A 25,453-nucleotide genomic window follows, 5' to 3' on the forward strand; every position below is an offset into this window, starting at 1 on the left:
CCAATTTATTCCTGGCAAATTGAAGTTCCCCGTGACGATAATTTTTGACCTTGAGTGCTTCGAAAGATAGTCATGCATCATTTCAAGATATACAGGTAAAGTGTTTGGGGGTATGTATATGCCCTCCAAGGCTACGCACTTATCAAAGTATGTGATCTTGCCCCACATGCTTTCATGGTCAGGAATACCATCTAACACTGAGCCTTTTAAATTAGTTTTAATTGCTATTGCTATGCCTCCTCTTGATCCTCTGTCTTGATGAAACAGCCTATATGGTGAAGGGACAACTTCAGAATCCAGCACTCCAGGATGCAACTATGTTTCTGTTAATACTAATACATCTGGTTGGTACGTCAAGATCAAATTTTCTAGTTTCTAGAGAAAGAATTCCGATTGTTTTCGTCGTGCGCTGTCAACTCGTGTTACTTCTTTTGGAGCTTTTGCGTGGGGACGAAGTGGTATGGTCAGCCCGCAAGAAACTGACGCTTCGCTTTAATTCAGTCCTAGCATTTTTAATCAAGTTCCAAGAAAACATTTTTCCATCAACTTTTAGTTTGTCGAATGCTAGCTTTACTTTTGCACCTTTTGCTCTCTCATTTGCGGAAGAATGCCATAAATGAGCTCTCAGTTCTTTTACTCTTTTCGAAAAATCCTCAGAAGTAGAAAAAGACGTGTCCAAGTTTGAACTTTGTTTTTTTTTTTTTTTTTTTTTTTTGTGAAGCCGAAGAGTCACATAATGACCGGGCTTTTTCGGTCATCATTTTGGGTGTGCCTACCCTGTAGATTTTTTCGAGGGATTTCACTTCAAGGCTCGGTATCTCCTTAAAGATATTATGTTTTACTTTGTGTTCAAGTGATTTCACATCCTCGTCCGGCTCCTCCGCCACACCGTAAATGACTAAGTTGTTGCATCGACTCATATTTTCTAAGTCATCCAGCTTCATGGCTACTTCTTATTTATTTATTTATTTATTTATTTATTTATTTATTTATTTATTTATTTATTTATTTATTTATTTACAAATACTGCAATCCAGTTACGGGATTTTTGCGGGATGGGGATACAACATTATGACATGATTAGCAGGGCAAACAAAGAAAAATTACATGTACACGTACTAGTAAAAAGACAATACAGACATCATGAAATAAAAGATACGGTTCGAGTACAACTGGAATCAATGCATCTTTTTCATGCATCCGGTGGTCTCGCATTACTTTAGCGTTTTTTTTTTTTTTTTGCTGGATGCAACAAAAAGTCACCCCTCGCGTTACAATCGCGGTTGCGTTACAATCTGGTAAATACGGTATCTGCATGCCATTGCATTGCTTTTGGGTGCACTAACATACCTTGAAAAAACTTGATTGTCAGTGCTAAACACAATCTCACTATGGCAAGCGTGGCACTGTGACAGTGCACAGCAAGAAGCAAAAGAGACAGGTTGACTGTGCTAACAAATGCAGTAGTAGATAAGGCGTGTTGTCACTTTGCACTGCAATGTAATGTCGTGTATTCTGGTGTGAGCAACCTGGTGTTATGGATGTGCATTCAAAGGCACCTTCAAGCCTTTTTTGGAAGCTTAACTCAAAGATCACTGCAGTTGTAATTATTTCTTGTTCACCAGTGGGGAGATTGCATTGTTTATTAATTTACAAATCGTTGATGAAAACATGAATACCATTTCATTGAATTGATCTCATCGACATGCAAGAAATATAGGGTTGTGTTTCAATTAAAATAATAAACCACCTAATTACCAGCATTTCATGAATTCCTTTTTGACTCACTGGTTCTTTTTCTTATACTAAGCCAGAAATTTGCACTGTCACAGCACTTACTAGCCTGCACCTGTCCTCCAGAACAAGGTATCAGCTATTGTTTCTTCTTGAAAGGCCTTCACCACAAGGTGTTTACAGATAGCAACCATTCTGAATTCAAAGTATTGAGATTATAGTAAGTGGGTTGTGAAGGACAGGTGCCATTTCCCCTTGTATTTTATTTTAGAAGCATAAAGGTGGGTCTTTGTCTGAGAGTCTTTGCTTACAGGGCAGCTAATTTTGACCACTAGCTGCTTGTAGCTCAAGGTAGATTCACATGGGGCCAACAATGCATGTAGCTGCTGCACACTGGCTTCTTACCACTGCACCTAATGTCTGGACCCATGCCTGAAGGGTGCTGGCAAAATTGTACATCAGCAGTGCATGTGTCTGCAGTGAAGGACCGCATGTTAAAGGAAGCCACATACATTACAGTGAAGAAATTTGTATTTTGCAGGAGAGCTTTCTTGTGGATTTTCTGGGTCTGTAAATAAGATGAAAGAGAATCGGTGCGAAAATGCCATACATGTTGATACTGCCAACAAGTATTTTCTCCACCTGCACAATGCTTTGAGCGGTGTGTTGTGTGAAAGTAGTGTCCTCCACTGTCCTAGATCCTTTGTAAAACCTTTTGAAGTTAGCTTCCGTTGACAGCTGGGGGGATTCCCTCCACAACAGCCATGGTGAAGGAATTGAGGCTGGAGTTTGTGCCAGGAACTGCAGCCAATGAATTCAATAAAAAATTATTATAAACTTATTAATCACTTTGGCATAAGTAATCTGTGTCTATTTACCATTATTTATTCACCATTGTTTATTTACCATTAGTGTATCGTCATGGTGGTCTCAACCCATGGCTGGTATATAACGTAAAACTCTGCCCATGTGGGCGGCCGCCGCACCCATATGGGCAGAGCTGGAGCCGTTTTGACCTATAACGGAGGTCTAATGGCTGATTTGGAATAAAAACAGATTGGAGTAGTTTTACATTATACCGGCCCATGTTTCCTAACTGGTGCGATAAAACTTTGGAACAACCAAAGACTGGTGGTGCCTCGGTGCATGGAAAACCTTTCTTGTAGGCAAAGCGCCATTTTCAGTTCAACTGTAATTTCTTGTGCCTCCTGGAGTTAGTTGTTGCCACTGCTGCTCTTGCCCAACAGATCCATCTGTGCTTACTGGAAGAAAGCTTCATCTGTGACATCAGCCATTCATAACTCGTGCCGTCTTAATCAGTCTGTGGCTAGCACTACCATGCTATTTTATTGGTATCACTGCTCCCACGTCTTTTCATGGCAATGTTGCCTGTAGTACCAGCTTAGTTTCGACAGGTAACATCCATATTTGGCACATCTTCAAACATGAGAAGTGTTGTGGATGTTTCCCACCCTGTAAAGGCATAGTATTTTTAATGAAAGAAACTGGAAGCTTTACTATGAGAAATCAAACCAAATATGTACACTTGTCCTTCAACTCTGTGAAGCTTGTTTCCCCGTATAACATGGGCATTATTGCGACTGAAACCAATCCCAACAAAAGTAGTGCTCATTTTTTTGTATGGTGTAATATAACAAAGTTCAAAACATGGGAAAGAAACACATTTTTCTTATTTTGATTTTCTGTGCTTGCAGTAGCTTTCAGTAAATTCATAAATTATATTTTTGTTTACACTTTTCCCAGTGCTTCTCAGTGCTTCCCAGTGCTTTTCCCAGTAAAAAAGCAAGACAAGTTGTGTTTTGAAGATTTTTTTCCATAAGCTGCGTTAATTTTTCAGCTACAATATTTTTTCTCCCTTTGCGCCTGTTGCTATAGTGTATGCTAAAAATAATTTGAAATTATGAAGGCATATATGGGTTTAAAAAAAAATACCTCCAAAGTTGGCAAAAATTGATTTTTTTGCAAGATTCAGGCAAAGTTTAAGCATTAAGGCCCTCCAGATAAAAATATGTCAGATAGCTCAATATATGCACCGACCTCTTGGCTTGCGATTTAGAAATTGTTATTCGAGTAAATTTTGTTTGAAGCGAGAAAAAAAATTTTGAAGTCAACAACCAATGTCACCAGTAGGCACTACGTACATGCCGCCGCTCTCCTCGTCGTCTGCTCGTCGTCGTCTGCCACGAAGCAAACGGCGGCTAGTATATGAGGCGATCATGTTTAAGATATATGGAATTTTTAAAAATCGCCTGCAGCAGATGTCATAATTCTAGTCCTTGAGCTGGATTGTTCAGAAGGACAGGCATGCACGAGAAATCGAAACGCATATTGAACTTTTCTTGCTTTCTTTACTGAATGAAATAAATGCGGAAAATTCTAAAATACATTCAGTTATCACTTTATCTGAAAGAAGGATGCCAATAGAATGCTCTAAAATAAAATTTGTTATTGCACCTAGTTTCAAACTTGAATTTTGAAAAATGTACCTCCAACCAACTTTTGCTTCTTCATGGGAACTTCAAAGACTGCTCATATGATCAAAAAAAATTTTTTTTGACGAAAATACTTTGGTGAAACCTTATTCACACAATAGCCATCTAGCCCAATTTTTTTCAAGAAAATCAATGATGGTCGATTTTGGGGTCTGGGATGTTTCGCGTGGAATGACTCATACCACAGCAATGGAAGCATGCTGTGAAAATCATGTTACCCAAACCAGGGAAGAAATTTGCTATAGAAAACCTCAGGTCCATCTCTCTTACATCACGTCTAGGAAAGGTGTTTGAGAGATTAATAAACACCAGACTTCAACAACATCTTGAAGAAAATAACTTAATGCCAAACACCATGTTTGGCTTCCGACCAAATCCCTCAACACGAGACATCCTCCTACTTTTAAAGGATGAAGTACTAACAAACGTTCCAAAAGCAGAACACGTTGTCATGGCTATCGACATAAAAGGTGCCTTTGAAAACGTAAGCCATAAGGGCATACTGGATGGGCTGGCAGAGACTAACTGCGGTCAAAGAACGTACCAATACGTCCAGAGCTTCCTCAGTCAAAGAACAATAATAATCAAAGCAGGAGAGGATGAATCCAAAATCCTACACTCACCTAGCAAAGGAACCCCACAAGGAGCTGTAATTTTGCCTACACTTTTCAACATAGCCATGATTGGTCTAGCCAAGAAACTCCAAAGAATTCCAGACATCCAACACTCTTTCTATGCGGATGACATAACAATATGGACAACCAAGGGTAACCTGGCAGAAAAAGAAAAGGGGCTTCAACAAGCAGCTAACACTATAGAAAAATACACAAGACAAAGAGGTCTTCAGTGCTCAGCGGAAAAATCGGAACTCATTCAATTATCAAAAAGTAAAAAAGAAAAGACGGACCCGAGCCTTTGACTTGAGGTCAAGATAGATGGAAATATCATTCCAGAGAAAACCACCATTCGTGTCTTAATGATGTGGCTACAATCCAATCAATGCTGCCTCCACACACTAAACATGATTAAAAGAACAGCTCAGCAAATTATGATAGTCCCGAGTAACGAACAATTGAACAGGAATGAAAGCGCAAGACACGCTCCATTTGATAAAGAGCCTGGTCATTAGTCCATTAACATACTCCCTACCCTACCACAACATGAATAGGGAAAAAAAAAGAAAAAAGCAGATCAAATATTAAGAATGGCGTATAAAGCAGCTCTACGACGACTACCACGAAATACTTCAAATGAGAAGCTATTAGCGCTTGGCCTTCATAACACATTTGAAGAATTGGCTGAAGCCCAACTGACTACACAAAGGAACTGCCTGCTACTAACACCAACAGGTAGAGAAGTTCTCCACAGGATCGGCCTCGGCGAACAAGTACAGGCTTATTAAAGAACCAAGGAATTCTCTTGCCTAATCAGAGACTGGTACACGGTAACCCCACTACCAAAGAACATGGATCCAACTCTGCATGCTGGGAGAAGAAAAGCGAGGGAGAGTACATAGATAAAATGACAAAATACATGAATACGACGAGATTCACAGATGCCACACCTTATCGGACAAAAGCAAAGAAAGTGGTGGCAGTGGTCACAGACCGGAATGGGAAAATTACAACCTGCGCCTCAATAGCCCGAGCCTCTGTAACAGAAGCAGAGGAGGTTGCAATTGCATTGGCAGTAGAGGAGGGCAGGGAGTGAAAAGCTCCATAGACAATAATTATGGACTCGCAGACGGCATGTAGAAATGACCAAAGGGGTAGAATAGGTGCGAAGGCATATCAAATTCTGATGAAAGCTAATAAAGACCCCCCAATTGAATACACCCAGACTATAATCTGGGCCCCAGGGCATGAGGTTATCACGGAGGACCTATTTGTAGATGAGGCGGCTCGAGACTTAACAAATCACCGAGCCGCCACGGACACTGCAGTAGAGGACCCAACACCCATAGACCCAAATTACGCAACAATTATGAATTATTACAGGGAGAATAGAAGAAGGTATACGCCACCACATAAGAATCTTACGGCAATGGAGTCTGCAGCGCCACGCAGACTCCAGACAAATACATACACTAACTTACACAGGGTACATGTATTTACCCCACAGCATACAGAGATATATGCCCATCGTGTGGGACCACACCAACTCTGTTCCACATCACGTGGGAGTGTACATTACACAATGAATAACATCACAACATGAACAATACAAAGAAACAATGGGAGGCACTGCTGTCTAGCCCGGCCCTTGAAGACCAGCTTAGGCTGGTCCAAAGGGCAGACAGGATGGCAAGGGCCAGCGGGACCCTGGACGAGGGGCCCCGACCATTTGCGCTGCCCCGGGTATATACAGTGGGTATATACAGTCAAACATTGTAAACAGGCAGTTTTTTGGTTTTACAAGTATCCATTATTACGCTAGCTAAACCACAAGAAGCTAAAAGCCCACATGTATTAGAGTGTGGCATCTATTAATGTAAATAACTACTAAGCGGTTATTGAATGACTTTTTGAAAAATGCTCCATGCTGTATCAAGTAGAATGTGCTCGAAAAGTTGTATGAAGTTCATTGTATCTTTTGTATGCTACATTCCCATAGACTGGCACTGCCATAAGAAAATTATTTTTCATTGCTCCTGCAGCAGTGAAATACAATTCAGCTTGTATACATTCATACAGCAGTGAAATACATTCAGCTTGTATGCAAAAAAGCCTCTTTAGAATAATGCACATTTTGACATTTTACCAGGTAACATGTTGAAGCTTCCATAATTTGAAAAGCCCCAACGTGGTCCACTGGTGTAATTGTCCATCATCGACAGAGTTTTGATTTCCTAGGTATACTTTAATGTGGCAGGTCATACATTTCGTGAAAAGGAAGAAAGGAGACAGTGAAGTGCCTGAAGCAGGACTGGCAGAAGGGCACGACTGAATCTATGTTAACGCATCATCTTCTTTCTTTTTCTTTACTCTACTGGACCTGAAGACTTGGCTTCTCAATACAGGACTATGCAACTGCTTCTAAATAACTATAATTGACAGTGGATGCGACATTGCATAGATCTCAGCATTAGTAATCAGTGGAACAGCACACTGTGGAAGTTTGTGGTAAAATCATACTTTCTTGTCCCTTTTCAGCCTTGCATAGACAGTCGTTATTGCCTTTGTCTGTACTTTTACGCTTATGTGCTTCCATTAGAAGATGGTAATAATTATTTTATCTTGCAGATATCATGGCCAACAATGTAGCATCGATGCTTTTGCAAGCCTTGATTATGATACTACAATTAAAGAATCCAAAATTGCTATCTGTATTTGTGAAACATATTGCCAAGGCTATTTTCTCGCAATCACCAAGTGATGAAAGGTATGCATTTTGTTATTCTACATTGACTTGATTGCATTCAGTGAAACAACACTTATGGCTTTGTCTAGTGTTATACAGCTAAATGGTGTACATAGTATGGCTGAAAGCTTTTGTGAAAGCTAATACAGTAAAAGCTCGATGATACGAATCTCACGGGGTCACGAAAAATATTCGTATTAGCCGAAATTCGTATCATCGAAACACAATTAAAACTACTGTCGAATCTCGATAATTCGAACTCGAAGGGGCCCGAAAATTTGTTCGAATTAAAGGGACGTATTTTTGAAGTATTCGTGCACCATAGCACGATGCACGAACGGTGCGAGTCGTGAAATATCGCGGCGCGCAAGCGCATAGCAAGCGCGGGCCACGAAACTGCCCACGCCGCCTAACGGTCGCTTCGCGATAACGACAGAAAACGAAGCTTCAGGGAGCGAGCGGGCTGCGCCGGCACACGGGTGCACGCGGAGACCGTCGAAGGTGAGGGAGGAGGGCGGCAGGGAAGCGGATATGGCCGCGTCAACTCCGCCGCTTCGGTGGCCCCCCTCGCCCTCCCTCTCAACTCCCTCGTAGCTCTCTCACCTTCGACTCCGTGCGCACATCTCGGTGAGCGCCCGCCGCCGTGCTGGCGCCAGCTTATTTTAGCCGCCCCCTGAAGTTTCGTTTTCTGCCGTTATAGGGAAGCGAGCGTTTGCGGGCGTGGCAGTTTCGTTGGCCCGACGGTGCCTCCGCCGCTGCTTCCCTCTGCGCTGCTGCCGCAGCGTGCAAGGTCAACATGTGACTAGAAAATAGAGGAGAAGGGTTCACTGCCATTTTATCCGCGTGGCTGAGACGTCGGCACTAGTGTGTGCTAGAATACGGTTGTCTAGAACACTCTAGTCGGCACGTACACGCTTGTTCCGGCGCGATGCAGAAACGGCGACCTTGCAATTTGAGAGAGGGGGAAATTTCCGCCGCGGGTTCTTTTTTTTTCCCCGTTCCTTCGCGCGCGGCATTGAGGGGTCTCTCCTGAGCTTTTGCTCTATGGCGGTGTCGGAGCAATGCCGGTCGGAGGCGCCGCCGCGTTATTTGGCGCGCTGCTTAGAGCATTGTCGGTACGCGGTATGTTCGAAGTAAGCGTGTTCAAGTTAACAAGATTCGACTGTAGCTAAATTAAAGAGTCAGAGGTGAACTCACTCAGGCACATGTACGCAAAAAGCATTTATTTCTTGAAGCGCCACCGCTTCAAACTCTTCGCGCCCAGTCGCGGAGTGCGCGCTGTCCGGCGCCGCGCCTCCGCACCAAAAGAGAAGGAGAGAAAGCGCGTGACTGCGCGCTGTTCTCTTTCGCGGCCGTCGGTGGGGCGGCGTTTATTCATATCAACCGACGCAGGCTGAAAATAGATTCGTAACAACCGTTCTCTAGCACGTTGCAATGTAATGGGGCGCAGCCGGGACCACGGAAAAATTCGTATCATCCGGAAATTCGTATTAGCCGTGATCGTATCATCGAGCTTTTACTGTATCTGCTTATGTGCTTAATCAAGCAGTTATGGCTCAGGGAGAAAATGTTTGGAAGTTCTGCTGATGTTGCTACAATGCAAGGTTTGCACTTTTTATTCAAGGTACAAAAAGCTGACTTTTCAAAACATTTTATGCTGAGGTGACTTGGCAAGGTAACTTAGGTACATCAGCTTAGTAGCAAGGCTCTAAAGCTTCAAGAAAAGTTCTTGGCATTTACTAATAAACAGGGAAAAATGTTATGTAGCAAATTCGAGTCAAAAATGCAGTGCCTCAGATTCACCACATTTTTGTTTCATATTTTTCATCTTATAACCCATCCCTCCTGCAACATCTTTGGCACTGAGGGTTTAATAAAATAAATCATTGGAAATAACAGTTGGTTTTAAAGATTTGCAATAGGTGGGGGTGGGCATAGGGTATAAAATTTGTCACATGCATTTGCGTTTAGAGATGTGCTCAGTTTACAACAACCAGATTTAGTAATTTATTGGGAGTTGTACTGCATTTTCTTTTCTCTGCGAGCAAATAAAACAAGAATGATGTCACAGAGGGTCAAGGGCGTAGCCAGAAATTTTTTTTCGGGGGGGGGGGGGGGGTCACCGGCCCGACCGGGGGGGGGGGGGGTGGCAAACTTCCGTTTTCTTCTAGGTCACGTGATCGATAATAAATATTGGTAGTTTAAGCAGACTCTATACATGTATATCAAAGACATGGGACCGCCCCCCCCCCCCCCCCCCCCTCGCGTGTGCGTGTGCTTGTGAAGAAATTAAGTAAAAAGTAAAGTAAGCTCAGTAAATACAGTACGTACGACAGGTACAGTGGGCGTTTGGAGCAACGGTCTCTCATCGCGCCACTGCATGGACCAGTCTTCGAAAACGCATCATTGAGACGTCCCGTGCGATCGAAGAAGACATCATTAATTGTTAATTTCCGTTAAGCGTAGATGGCGTCGTCCTCGTCGGGGCGAAGTGCGTTTCACAAGTCAAGGACGGCTATACGCGTGAAAATGCATGCGTGACCAGGCTATACCTACTCCCATAGCAATAGCTTGTTCGCTGCGTCTTTGTGCTAGAAAACTTAAACACGCGCACAAACGCGTAAGGCTTTTTTTTTTTTTTTTTCGAAGCTTTCATCGCCCTGCTCCCTCTTACGAGAGGGTTGCATTTCGTGCGGCAAGTGCGTGGGCCGCTGTGTCTTCCGCTGTGTGCGAGCGTGCAGCCGTCATTTGCCTTTACGTCAACAGATTCATAATTGTGCAGAATATTTCACCGCACAGCATAGATATGGCATGTGTACGCATTTTAAGTAGTGCGTGCAATTCATTTCTGCTTCACTTACGCCGGTGCAAATAGGAAGCGGCCTTGTACCTCACAGAATCTCGACTGATTGGTGTACTAGTGATGCAGGAATGAACGCCGGTATTGTTCAGTGCATAGTGCACATAATCAATTTATCAGGATGCGTGAACTTCGACGAGAACTGTCAGTGCCTGCAACAAGAGTTTACTTACGCTGTACTGCACACAGCCGTAATTCATGCTTTTTGGCTGTCTGTTTCGTGCATTCTATTGCGAGTCAGTGGAATTTCACTGCTGTCATCAACCCCTTTGTGTGTACATTGCTGGTTTGGGATTCCACAACAAAACAGCAACTACCAGCCTTCCGTAATTGCTGGTTTGGGATTCAACAACACAACAGTAAATACCAGCCTTCCGTAGGGGCGCAATCGCAAACAAGAGACGTTTCTCGCGCAGACTAAGCCTACGTTCACACTTGGGAAGTGGCAAGCGGGCGGAAAGGCCAAAGCGGCCGGAAAAGTTTTTCCGCGCCTGTCCAAGTTGTTCACATTTGTTTTGCTACCGCCGCGGCTGCTGCTGCCGTTATCGTCCAGATCCGTCTAGTCTGCGTACATTTGTCGGCGTGGTGGCGCTCATTATCGCATTATTTCGAGCGGTATGTTCATTCTTTGACCCACGTACCGTCATCAAAAGTGATCATTTTACGCAACTTCGTATGTCATCTGCGACCTTCGGTAAATTCCTCGTTGGCGTTCTGTAATTCTTCGCACACGGGCGCGGTAGCGCTGAGTCACAGGTTGGTGCCTAGGCGTGATAATATTTCTTTAATAGCTTTTATTTACAAGTTGTAATAACATTTCATCATTTCGTATTGTCGGCGCCTCCAGGACACCAAAGGGGCAACGGGAACACCACAGCTAAAACCAGGGCTGGCCCTTGTGTTGGGGCTCGCCAAAGCCTGCGCGTCCTACGTGAGACCTACGCTCCCAATCTATCATCGCGACGAGAAAAGCACCCCGCGACTTCTGCAACATACCGTACACGTGCGAGGAGAATTATGGAGCGCCAACGAGGAATCTGCCTAACTATTGTCTGCCATGGAAGTGGAAGAATAAGTGGCTTTTATACTTCTACCTACTTGTTTTCTAGAAATGGATAATGAATAAACGGAAGACGCGGACACCTCAGAAACGGCGGTGGTGGGTTCGCCTGGCTTTGCAAAAGCGCGAGAAGTTGGGTCACGCCAAGGCTTCGTTGCCGCACCTCCGGTCGCGCGACGTTGAATACTATCGCGAGTATTGCTGACAGTATGTTTTAGTGCCACTCTTGTTGTAGAGCAAGGGCTGGTTCTTGATCGCGTCGATCAGCATTACAGCCTACACTTTTGGCGCCATGTTCAATTTTACGACCGGTTGTTTACATGCTAGTGTAGCTTCCAGTGAAGCAGAACGAGTTTCCGAGGGGGGGGGGGGGGTTGAACCACCCCCCCCCCCTGGCTACGCCCCTGCAGAGGGTAGTTTACCATATTTGTGTTGGCATATACATATACATCTGCCTATGCTTTGTGCAACATGTCATCATATTAGCTGGTATGTTTACCATGAACACCATCATCAGTGTGTAAGAGCTGAGATCCTGGCTTCTGCAGATATGTTTTAAGGAGCAATTTCAGCCAGAGAAACTATGTGGCAAAGCTCATTGTCGAAGTCTGCTCCAAAGAAGTCACATGCCTTTGATTATGGGCTATTATTTTATTTCTCTGGCTGTTTCATGCAGATAGGCTTTCTTGACATTCTGTTCTTGCCATTCTTCACATATTTTATTAGTTTAAAGAAATTGTAATTTTGAATGAAAGCATTTTGTGAACTGCTGTTTTACACTTTTCTGCAGAATGCGACACAATTTGTGATCTGTGGTGTTCATTATTTGTAGGCTTGTGCAATGTCAAATTTTTGGTTCAAACTGAAGCCGAAGTGAATGGTAATAATGAAGGCGAATAGTTTGAATAGTTGTGGGAATTGCATAAAACTTTGATGCAACAGTCGGAAGTTTACAAACAAAAAGAGAAAAGGGTTTTTTACTAGCAAAAGTGAAAGCAGTTTTATCTACAGAATCAGTTTATTTTCAGAGTGCTGCTTTTCACATATTTTCATGCAAAAATGCAAGTTCAACTTTTCTTACAATGCCAACAGTACAGAAAATTAATTTACAAATATTGTGTGGTTCAATTTACTTTAAATTTTGTTATGCTTGAGGTTGTGGGAGCGTTTCGCATTTGCACATCATCACAATGCCACAATGTGTGACCTTGACTGCGACGGCAGAAGATGAGGCCATGTTTTGCAAATTCTGCTCAGTGCTTTCTGCCTACACGCGAGCTTAACTCATTCCGTCGAGGAAGCACACAGACAAACTCGGTAAGCACGGTCACTGTAATTGTCAATCACGGACCCAAGCACTTCTATGGCCCTCATTTGCATGTGCACATGATCTCAGGCCCAATTGTCGATGAGTCATTCCATGAGCGGCAAACTTCTTGCGATGGTTTGCCACCCACCACACGCTGGCCAGTGGTGAATTTTCGGAGCGACCACACTGCCTTGGCAATATACTGAGGCCTAAGCAGCACTACGTTACTGTGTATCAGCAGCTAAAGTTGCAGTTTGGTGCCAAGTCAATGCAATCTATTTGCTGCGGCCAAATGGTTTTTGGAAAGCCAAGGAACCACCTCACCAACAAAAGCGAGAGTACAGAGGTCAACCTGAATGGCGCCAACTTTCTGGTGCATATGTCTAACAAAATGCACACAGATAAGTCTGAAAAATCAAGCAGGACACAGTACGGCATTCAAAACATTTGTCGCCATTGTACATTAGTTCAACAAAGAAGATGGAGATGCTGCAGGGATGTTTGAATTATCGAGCAGGTCCTTAAAGTCAATTGGCAACAGTAAACGAAGTCTCTGTCTTTGGCTTGTCCTGGCCATGAGCTCTTCCAAACATGTGACTTGCTCACTGGCAGCAAAAGTGTAGATTGTGGATTTTAAGATTTATATTCATTTGCTTTGAATACTTCAAAAGATCCGAGTACTGAAGTCCGAAACAAAGTGATTATCAAATAGCATAATAATCTATCAGGGTTCTCCCCAGAACATTCTGAGGTGGACATTTGAGGACCAGAGGGGGGGGGGGCACAGGCACATACGGAATAATGACAACGCAACAGACGTCCGAGCGCAATCACAACGCAACGATGCAAGAGACTTTATATCTGCCAATGCAGCTTACGGGGGGGGGGAGCTATTCTAGAGACTTGATGAAAACTCAAGGTCGCCTTATCTAGCTGATTGTTTGAGAGCGCCGGAAAGAAAGAGACCGGGAGGGGACTTTCTCTCGTTTTTATTATTGCGATAGCAATTATATGGACATTCCAGGGTCATTTCTGATGACTTCGTTGTTGCCGAGAGGTTCTGTGTAAAGTCCACGGCCGATAAAATTGTCGCTGTACGCCGTATGCTGTATGTGCAAGTGAAAGCGTGCGAGAGTGAACCGGCGATCGCGGCCTCAATGGCGCGCACGCAAGGGCGGGAAGGAAGTGCGCCGTCTTCCAGTCGTGCGCAACGTTCCGGACACAGGGTGGGGGGGAGGAGGGGTTGCTCCGTGCCGCCAACCGCGCGCACCCGCCAACGTTCCGGACACAGGGTGGGGGGGAGGAGGGGTTGCTGCGTGCCGCCAACCGCGCGCACCCGCCACGACCGCCAGCTTCCCGGCCTTTGTTTCTGGCTCGTGAGCGTGTGCGGCTACTTCTCATCGGCATCCATGCTTGCCCGTGACAGCGCGTTTGTGGAAACCGACCGCTCGCGCTCGTAGCTTCCACTGCATAGGCACAGAAAGTTGTCCCCAAGTACAGCAAACTTAAAGCCCGAGAGGTGGGCGGTCGGCGGGAGTGGTGGGCGGCAAAACCACCGCGTGGGGAGAACCCTGTAATCAATTGAATATTCAAAAATATAGAATATTCACACATGCCTAATTATTTCACACTTGATGGCTTGTAATTTGATGGTCGTTTCAAAGATCAAGTGCAGATAAGTGTGATTGACAATTGCACACTGTTGATGCGTTCACTTGACAGATTTCAAAGGTGCTTATAATGTTTGACTTCTAGCAGGCTTTAAGAATGGTTGCAGCAAAAGTGTAGGGTCAGAAAAATTTAATGTTTGACACTTTGGTAATGAAGGTGTGTTAAGCTGATTAACTGGTGTGTTAAACTGATTACCTGCAGGTACTGTTGGTTGTTTGAAGAAAATGAGGTTAATTATAAGAGATTGCTGCGCTCATTCCTTCTCATAAGTTCAGATTTCGGAATGCAATCCTTTCTGCATGCTTGCAAGGTTTTATTTTTGTAGTGATGCCAGTGATGCATTGCAGTGCAACTAAATGGTGAGTGCTGACCAACCTGCTTTTTCATTTGTAGGGCGTTACCACCTGCATTTTTGGACCCAAGTGCTTCATTCACAGTGGAGGAACTGCTCAAGCGTTGCTCTGCTAAGTCTTTTACTAAATTATGGGAGAATCACATTTCGGGCATCCTACTTCAGATGTCACTTCATCCTGTATCTACATTTTGTGCACAGCGTGTCATCGAGTATGCTACATCATCCGAGCAGGTTTGTTGAACACCATATGCAAGACAGTGAAGTCTCATGGACAATCACCAGAGACTCTGGTTAAACTGTCAGTTTACTTGTTTGTTTTTTAAACTTCAGTTCAGCCCATGAAACACAAAAGACTGCCTTTTCATAATGGAATCAGATTTATTGTGCCTAATGACAACTCCATGGTGGTGCTCAAAATGTTTTATTTTTTACATATGGGTAAAACTTTCGCTGTTGGTAGTTACCATGTGGGGAGGAAGGAAAATGGGATGGGATTCTGGGGAAGGGTTGTAGTTAAAATTTAAGCACATCAGCAGTGGTGGTTCTTGGAAATAGTCCACAAGGAAATATAAGGTTCATTTTCTGTGCTGTGGCTCCCCACTACGCCTTATCTTCTGCTGAAAACTCGCTGGCCATAGTGATGCAGGAAGCTTCAGTATGCTTTTCTCTTGATACCTCATGAGCTATAGGCAATCCCATGCAGGTGGAAAGTGTCGGCTTGTGGTCAACTGCTGCATTGTGAATTGCACTCTGTAACTGCGCGTGAGGCAGCTGTTCTGGAAGTTTTGCTTTCGTGGAAGAATGTAAACCTCGCCAGAGTAAGGGCCATACCCATTCTCACTCTGTGCAGTATCCTCACTCTGCTTTTCCCTAACCTTGTGGAATCAAATTTGACTCTTCTGGCAGCAAGCTCTTCAGTGTGGCTTTGCATTGTGGTTTTTTTTTTTTTTGGTTTTTTTTTTGCCTTTCTGCTGTACTCTTGATGGTTGTACTCTTGTTTGAGCGGAGCTGTGCCAGACAGGTGCATGGGGTTGAGTGGGAGGCAGGTGAGTGTGGGTCTCCTCCTTTAGCCCGGCTGTGGTTGCACGTGGCTGTGGGCATGGCTGAGCACATATACGCGGCGTGCGCTGCCTATCATGGAGGCAGTCTGCGATGGGTGCCAAGGATAAAGGCGAGCTGAGATAGACGTGGTTTTATGTGCATTGTCTTCCTGCACATTTAGTGCAGAAAGTCACCTAATCTCGAGTTTAAAAGACACGTTGAAGCGAGAGGCAGATGAAGCGTTCTCCCCCCCCCCCTTGCCTCCAGTGCTTCTCAGGTGAGCAGGTTAGCCCTTTCATTGCCCTCCATTCCCACGTACCCCGGTATCCTGATCACCTCAGTTGGCAGGTGCAGGTGCTTGGATGGCCTCACAGTAACCTTTGGGAAGTTGTCCACTCTGAAGTTTCCAGCAGGCTTTCGTCAAACCTGTAAATATGATACATTTATTTGTGATGAATGGGGTGAGGTTAATTCCCTTAATGATGCCGGCAAGCTCAGCCCACTGTGGTTCTGTCTTCTTGATGGTGTGTGTGTGAGTGATCGTATGGTGGTGATCGGTAACAGCTATGGCTGCCGCGCTGTTGTTGATGGAAGCATCAATGTACAGGTATGTGTGGGTGTTGGCTCATTGAATTTACTTGCTGTAGTACGTAATGTGCTCTTCTCTGCATTCTTTGTTTCTTTGGGGGTCTTTGGGGGTCCTTGTGCCCTGGTATGGGACCTATTGTGAGAAATGCTCAAGCATTTTTGCTGAGCGTGCTTGTAGCGTGCAGTGGGGTGTCGTTGGGTTTGAAACCCAGCGTCTGCAGGATTCTGCTGCCTGATGTGGTACTGTTCAATCTAAGTTCCTGTATGTGTTTGTGTGCTGATAAGCTCTTCTAGGGTGTTATGGTTACCTGCCTTGTCTAGCAGCTCTGTACTTTTGTTGGTCAGCACCACGTTGCAAGTTTAGTGGCTTTGTGAGTGAGGGTGTCCAACTTGTTTTGATGTGCCTTTGTGAGGTAATGTGTGATGCGTGATAGCAGAGGCGAGACATGAGTAAGGCGTCACACAGCCACAGCATGTCTGTCTCATGAAGCCCTCGGTGGCAATTGTAAATGCACCACATCATGTTCAAGACCTGTTCACCCTGCTTTAGCAAGTGCTCAACAGCCGCTGCATCCCCTACATCTTGCTACACACATAGGCCTAATACTTTGATATGATATCTTTGTGGAATGTATTGTCCTTTGTTGTGTAGGGTGATGGGGTGGGGGTCTGCAGCATGTGGTGTGCACAAGTAGCTCCAACTTCTCTGGGGAGCTTCCAAGCCAATGCTCGCAGCAGCTGCTTGAGCTGTATCGAGTGTGCGTAGCAAAGTGTCCTGTATTTGCCTTGAAAGCCTTTGTTGATCCATATGGTTATTTCATCGGTGTACAGTGTGTAACGTATATCTTGTATGGAAAGTAGAGCTCTGTGTAGGCGACAGATTGCTAAGTTGAACAGTGTTCGGAGAGCACTGCTCCTTGCAGGATGCCTGTTTGCCAGTGTGGGTAGGGGTTAATTGTCATATCGCCAATCTTGAGGGTCAACAGGTGCCAAGGTTAAAACCTTTAGAATTGTCATCGGGCGCCGTAGACAGAAGGCGTGGAATACAGAGATGAAAAAAAAAGAACACCAAGTATCCACGAATTGAATGATGATGAGTGGGCGAAGTACCGGCCAGGGGATCATTCGGGCAAAACGCCGGTAGCGTTCTCCGGAAGCCAGAACCGGAAGTAGAAGCCAGCTTCCGGAAGACGGAGCGTGGCATACATATACTATACATATACACATATTTAGACATATATATATATTATATACTGTACATGTATACAGTATATACAGCGCTTATATAGCCCTTGTGCACTGCAGCGGCCCCAGCTACGGACGAGAGAGAGCGTGCGTCGGGAACGAAAGAGAAAGAGAGCACAGCTGCGCCTCTAGCGGGAGCGGCGAGTACTAGCGTGGGTACGACGGCGCGACAAGGGACAAGGCTCGACCCTAAGGAGCTTCGCCCCTAAAAATTCAACCAAACTTGCTGACGTGGCAAGACTGGGTCGCATGTGATTGTCGGCTCCTCATAAAGTTGCAAGGTGTTTGAAAATGGCCAAGTTTCATGATACTGCACAAAGCAAAATCTTTTGCTGGGGGAGGGGGGGAGTGAAGGTGGAGTGATGTAGGTAGCCCTAGCAACCGGAATGCAACCGGCGCAACGGTGGGGCTGCTCTGATCATCTGACAACAGCTAGTGTTGCAAGAAAAGTGGCTAGCAAGATTCGAAATTTAGCACATTGTAAGCTAATTGACTTGGACCGGGACTTTTTAAAAATTATTATCATCCTGAAATTCATATCAGGCGACAGAGCGTATCACCGAGATTCTACTATAAATATGAGTTTATTACAACTCCACTTCAATTTTGTAATTGGGCATGTACTAACATCACAGTGTGATTTGTTGCATCCTAATGTCCACCTTCAGGTAATCCAGCTGATGTAAAAGAATTGTGCTGTATGCTTCATGCAATTTTGTTTTCTGTTTTTATTTAGAAAACAACACCTAGTGTGCATACGTATACTAAATCGGGACATTCAAAATACAAGTTACAGTACCAGTGCAGCTGAATATTCTATAATTTAGTTGTCCACAGGTGCCACACATTGTTAATATCAACTATTCATAATGAAAACTTTTTTATTACCATTTTTTTCCCTTAGCTTGGGTGACCTCTCGTATCAAAGCCACCCCAAAATGCTTTAACCCTATCAATGTTGAGTTTTTTCAGAGGTCTCTTTTTCTTCTCCTTCCTCAGATATTACAGTGTAGACCGCTTATAACGTAAGTCGCAAATATCCGCACTATAAGCAGTACCGCACTATAACCAAAGCAACAATTTTCAAGGCCCGCACATATGCAGAACATGTGCACCGAGCCGCCACACGTATGCGACAGTCGAGGAATGCGGCTAGAACGTTTGCATTCAATTTACAGTCGAATCTCGTTAATTCGAACCAAATCACGCGGCGGTGCCTCCGACCAGCATTGCTCCGGAGGCTTAGGAGAGACCCCTCAATGTCGCGCGCGAACAAAACAAAAAAAAAGAAAGAACAAAAATGCGGCAGAAATTTCACCCCCTCTCAAATGGCAAGGTCACCGATTCTGCGTTGCGCCGTAACATGCGTGTACATGCCGACGTCTCATCCACGCTACCGTAGCCATGCGTAGAAAATGGCACTGAACCCTTCTTTCTCCTTTATGCTTCCTCTACTTTCTAGTCACGTGTTGACCTTGCACACTGCGGCTACGGCCCAGAAGCAAGCAGCGGCGCTGTCCCAGGGCGGCCAACGAAACTGGGCAAACGCCCGCTTCCGGATAACGGCAGAAAACGAAACTTTGGGGAGCTGGCGCCAGGCCGGCTGGAGCGGCAGTGCCTGCACGGCGGCTGGCGCGCACGGTGACAGTCGAAAGTGAGGGAGCTACGAGGGAGGGCGAGGGGAGCCACTGAAGCGGCGGAGTTGCCGAGGCGAAATCCGCTTTCCTTCCGCCCTCCTCCCTCACATTCCACACTATCCGCGTGCGCCCTTCGCCGTGCCTTGCCGGCGCCGCCCGCTCCCTGAAGTTACGTTTACTACCGTTGTCGTGAAGCAAGTGTTGGCGGGCGTTGGCAGTTTCGCAGCCCTCGCTCGCTATGCGCGCCGTGATACTTCACGACCCGCACTCAAGATTCTGGTTTCAGCATCACTGGCTGTTCGTTCGCACAACATGCCCTTCTCCTCCACTTCGTCTCTCTTTCTTCCTTGAGCACTCCTTGGGGCACCCATTTGAGGGGAGCAGGGGAGCGTTTGCCGTTTCCGCTGACTTCCGTACTCCCAGGCAGCCGCACTGTAACCGGTATTTCAATTCCTGCAACTGCACTATAAGCGATACGTGTATACATGGAGTGCTATGGGAAAATTAACGGGAGTCTGAAAAGACCCTGTTAATTCCCCCCTCTACCACCATCCCGCGTAGCGAGGATGGTGGTAGAGGGGGGGAAAAAACCTTCTACAGTAGACATCCGTCAATTCAAATCTGGTCAATTCGATTGTTCGGTAAATTCGGTCCCTGCTGAAGGTGCCAGCCGGCGCCTATACATTTCTATGAGCCCAAGTTTTAATTATTTCGATCCTAAAATTGGCCTTCGCTGTATAAGTCGAACTTGTCTTGATCAGCCAGTACGCACGTGCCTGACCCTCTTTAGTGTGAGCGTCTGTCTCGGCAGAGCTTAGGGGTCATCTCTTCGAAAGCGCCTACTTTCAGCCTGCCCTAGGGAGATTTTCAAGCTATAACTGTAACTCACAATGTCTGATTACGGTATTTACCTGATCCTGACGTGTGTCTTTCTTTTATTTATTTGTTTATATATTTTTAAAAAGAAAATTTGGCCGAGTATTGCCTGCGCAACCAAAATCGCCTTTGGAATGGTCATATGCTTTACCGCATCACATGGATGCATTGCCGCAGAGCTGATTTTTTAAACCATGTGGCGAAGCTGACTTTAGGAAACCGGCTGTCATTGTGCAACAATTTTTATTTTCTTGCTAAAAAATCACGTGTGCATTAGATTTTTCCTTCACTTGGGAGCTTTAATGTGATTCTTGTGTTTGTTTATACTTTTTACACATATAAAGTGGGTGCGCATTTGATTCGAGGACGTGTTAGAATAGGGCTAATACTGCCAAATGCATCAGCTGTGTGTTTTGGAGTTCTTTTCTGACCTTGCTTATTTCGACTGGCCAGATAATTTCGTTGGTACTGTCAGGGTCGAATTAATGGAAGTCGACTGTATAAACATGCGAAAGATGGCAGAAACACGTAAGAGTAGTGGCCTTATGCTATGGCGCGAATATTTGGACAGAGAATTGCCACCATATCGGTGTACCCACCCCTCTCTTTTGTGAAAACTCGTGCTTCGTGGGGCACAACCATGCCCACAAAAGGGCGTGTTCCACAGCCTCTAACAAAAACCCGTACTGAGCAAGCCCAGCGAGAGGAGAAAATATGCTTCTAGAAATATATACAACAGAAGGTGGAACCACCTCAGAGCTTGCCATCTTCGTGTAGAGCACACATGTTAGTGAAGAGAGTGGACAATGTACAGTCATGGTGGGACAGAAGCACGGAAACATACTGGTACATCACTGACGCTGAAAGAGTTAATGGTTTTATGACATGTGTAGTGGCATTTTAAGAATGTCCACATTGGTTTCTGAACTTTTTGCAGAGAGATTCGTACCCCCCCCCCCCCTTTTTTTTTTTTTCGACGCTGTGCTGTTGAGAAAATGTTAACCTCAATCATGTTTGCCAGTAGCATCAAGCAGAACTGTGGTGCCATAAAAAAAGGAGCAGGCCTTTGTCATATAGCTACTTAAATCATTGTACTGTACATACAAACTGGAATTGAACTGCAAAATGCATGTGCAGTGTTTAACACCTGATTGCTTCCAATGTTTGTGTTGCAGTTTCAGGAAATGTATGAAGAATTGGAACCAGGATTTGATGCACTCTTTGACCATGGACAAGTGTCAATGCTAGTGTGCATTGCTGCTGCCTGCAAAACTCACTCTGTTAACCAAGCAAAGTTCGTTAAGGTAAGAGAACAAATTAAATTTAGAGTTGTGTGATACAAGTGCTGAGGCCACTTCATGTAGCAGTAACCTCCTCATACAAGTGCATACACCACTTTGTATATATCATTTTTATGATAAAAATGGCACTTGGCTATGTTTATCTGTGCACTTAGCTCTCAGTGCCATGTGGAGACAGATGGTCTGGTCTAGCAATTATGAAATGCAATTATGAAATGCATGCTAGACCACCTTGACTCTAGGCTTTTACAACTGTCATTTGCCACCATTACTGTTCAGCTAAAGCTTGTGTCTTTTGTACCAGTAATGTTGCAAGTAATTACAGTCGAATCCTCCTACAACGAATACCGCTACAACGAAATTTCCATCACAATGAAGAATTTCCAATTCCCCATCAGCTGCCCATAGAAAGTAATACAAAAAAAGTCCCTTCCTAACGAAGGCGTTTTATTCGGTATTTCCGCTTCAACGAAATTTTCTAGAATGAAACTGGGACTGAATTGAAATTGGGACTGCCGAGTAGTCAAATTAGAAGGCCCTTCCAAAGCTGTGACGATCGTATGTCTGCTTGAACGAGGTTTTAGCGAACGAAATCAAATTAAAAGTACCGATTCAAGCCACTGCAGTCCATAGCCACGCGTGGTCATCACGCGCCTGTGCGAGACTGCAGGGGATCACCGCAATCGCTGCCGTTCTGTGATCTGTGTCCGGTTGAAATGGCTGCGCCAACAAAGAAGCGTAAATTTCTCTCTCATGAGGAGAAGGCACATATGATCGCCGAGGCAGAAAGCGGAAGGAAAAAAATCTTGCAGTTTCGCCCGAAAGGTGAAGCATCGATTGCGATAGCAGATTAGTAGACAGCTATATGAACTAAGGATAGTAGTTTAATTGGCCGTATAAGCTTATAAACATTTGCTAACTAAATTACCGAGCATGGTGTCGCGCGCGCACAGGTAAATAATGAACACATCTCACTCAATGACCGCGGAAACTCGGCGTCAACATGCTGGAGTGAGAAGGCGCGGCAATAGCAACAAGCGAATTGACCTTCGTGCCGTCTCTCGCTTCACCGTGAACTAAATGTCGAAAGCACAGCGCACACGACTCTATCGGCAGTAGTTGCACTTTGCCCACATCGCAGATCGCTTTGAAGATCAGGCCCGCGTGAGCGTTCACTTTGTGCATGTCGCGGATTGCTTTTAAGATAGCGCCCGAGCGGCCGCGCCGCAGCCGCTGTTGTCAACAAGATGCTAATGTCTCGCCATCTGGGGGAAATGACAATCTGCTAGACATACTGACTCCGGCGACTGCTTTGAAAGTAATGGATTCTTTTCACCTCATCAGAAAAGTTATCAGAACTAACGACTATGGTGGCTACCATGACACTGACATTGCGATGGCTCTTTTAACGGACTGTGAGACTCGCATAACGCCTTTGCTTGCCGTGAAGCGTAAGAAATCCAGGCTGACCGAGTTCTGGAAATAAAACTTCCAGTAAGCGCAAGCTTGCCGACTTTATCATAAATGTGCAGTGAAATTGTGATAATTCAAACTGCTTCATTGCGACGGTGCATGTGCCGCAAAATGAGTGTTTCACGATCTGCCGGGCACACGCATTAGGTTAGGCGTCGGCCGCAATGTACAAAAAATGCTGTAACAGCAGCGCAAAATGCATTCTCTAGTGAAGTTGACACTTTATCGACTGCCTTCGGTACGTCTCAACCTTTTCCCCCACGCCATCGCGAAGATTTCCCGGACGATAGTTTCGGTGTCGTTCGTGGCTTTGCCGTTTGGCGTACGTATATACAAACCAATTTCGCATCAACGAAGTTCCGCCACAACAAAATTTTGCACGTGTCCCGTGAATTTCGTTGTAGCGGGACTCGACTGCAACTGTACCAATCTATGTACCAACTTATGTTGTCCATGCTCTGTCCTTGTACTTCATCCAGGCTTTGATGAAAACTCTGCACTGTGTGGATCCAGAGGACAGGCACACCTTCCTGACGCCTCTCATCCTTTATATGAAAAAATATGAAGAGTTTGACAAGGCACAGCAAGGGACATCGGTAGTCTACCAGGGGAGCCTGCTGTTACAACATTTACTTAGTTTTGGGAAGACTCAAAAGGTATTTTCTTGATTTAAAGAGAAATGATTTCTTCTGTATTAGTAAATCACCCTTCCACACTGCCAAAAACACCACTCTTATCGCAAGAAAACGCTTGGTAGGCCAGAAAAGGGGTAATAACGAAAGTAGGTGGTGGCGCCGCCTTGGAGTTCCCGTGCTAGGCCGTCGTGACGTCATGGATTTTGACTATGTCTGCGAGGGCTTGGGTAATTATTTAGCGGTATGAAGATCGACTAGTACATTGTGTTAGGGGACAAAGACTGAGTGTGGCGAGTCTCGTGAATTTTTACTGAGCTGACACTGCCAAAATGCAAAAAATTACTTTGAGGTTCGTGATGTCACACTGACGTACCAGCGTGCGGATTTCGGCGCAAGATTGAGAAAATGGAACTGTGGCCTTCATATTCTCTTCTAACAATCGTGAAATTACCGTCAACAGTTTTCAAACACTACTTTATCATCCTAAACTGATTTATTGTTTTGCTTTAGTGTCCCTTTAAAATTTGTGCTTCACATTTTTATACATGCATACAAGGCTGATGAACAGGTTGGAAAACCAGATTGAAATGCTTCATTGGTTAATAACAAAGTTGACATTGGAGCTCACTTTACGTATGTAATGAGCTACAGAAAAATAGCAGTGCTGCACTCAATAACAGGTAAACAAGGCTGATGAACAGGTTGGAAAACCAGATTGAAATGCTTCATATGTTAATAACAAAGTTGACATTGGAGCTCACTTTACGTATGTAATGAGCTACAGAAAAATAGCAGTGCTGCACTCAATAACAGGTAACAAATACCGCAACATATCTGCCAAAAGGAATTGTTGTTCTTCGCAATCTGCAAGTGGTTCAGTCATCCAATAAGTGCACAGAAGAACTTGGTATACGTGGTTGTGGTAGTTGCCAGTTGGTTGCCCATGGATCCAAACACTGCTCCTACAGCCTTCAGACCAAGCCGTGCACATGATCGAAGGACCAATCACTGATGAGCCACTCATATGAACATATTAGTGGCAGGTTTTTCGAGATGGCTTGCTGCCCATTACTGCAGGAGCCAGTCATGAATTTTTGCTGCTAGCCTAGGTCTAACCAGCGCTGCTTCGTCAGGTGTCAAGCTTTCCTTCCTCCATAGTGTTGGCGACTGAAGTTATGGTTGTATGCCAAGATGATGAAGATCTACAGTTAAATCTCGTTAATTCGCACACGCTTAATTCGAACTGGCGCTGTGGTCCCGTCAAAATTATATATATTCCAATGGGCGAAAAAGGCCAGTAATTTGAATGCGCAAACATTTACGATGGTTAATTTGAATGTGCCGCATTCCGACAACGCTCTCAGCAGCACGCCAAATCACGTGACGGCGCCTCCGACCAGCATTGCTCTGACCCCACTATAGAGGAAAAGCTTAGGAGAAACTCCTCAACGCCGCGCACAGAGGGGAAAAAAAAAGAAAAGAAAAAAAAAACAAAAAAGAAACGTGGCAGAAATTTCACCCTCTCTCTCAAATGGCAAGGTCGCCGTTGCTGCATTGCGCCGTAATGCCCTAGCCACACTAGTGGGAAAATGTGCGCCACTGAAGGGATCAGCCGTAGGCTTTTTTTCCACGGCTCACCATGGTGGCAAGCGAGCCGCCAGCGGAGGAGACCAATGAGAGCGGCCCCTTCAGTGACGTATGCGTGGGAAACTGGTGTCATGCGGATCCGCCCGACCGCTTTATTTGTACTCGGGTTTCGTTCAGCCTGTTTCGCACTATTGTCTGCTCACATCAG

At 44.9% G+C, this 25,453-nt stretch overlaps 1 protein-coding gene across 2 annotated transcripts in view; it reads left to right on the plus strand.

The window, feature by feature from the left end:
- LOC119431703 (nucleolar protein 9-like) overlaps positions 1–25,453 on the plus strand; it is a 63,687-nt gene that overhangs the window by 30,094 nt on the left and 8,140 nt on the right. For both annotated transcript variants that reach the window (XM_037699183.2, XM_049670539.1), the window contains exons 6-9: positions 7,490–7,628; positions 14,901–15,093; positions 21,425–21,553; positions 23,503–23,679. In XM_037699183.2, the coding sequence (XP_037555111.1) occupies positions 7,490–7,628; positions 14,901–15,093; positions 21,425–21,553; positions 23,503–23,679 (638 nt within the window). The remainder of the gene's footprint in view (positions 1–7,489; positions 7,629–14,900; positions 15,094–21,424; positions 21,554–23,502; positions 23,680–25,453) is intronic.

The sequence above is a fragment of the Dermacentor silvarum genome, chromosome 1 (genome assembly GCF_013339745.2).
Source record: "Dermacentor silvarum isolate Dsil-2018 chromosome 1, BIME_Dsil_1.4, whole genome shotgun sequence".
NCBI lineage: Eukaryota > Metazoa > Arthropoda > Arachnida > Ixodida > Ixodidae > Dermacentor > Dermacentor silvarum.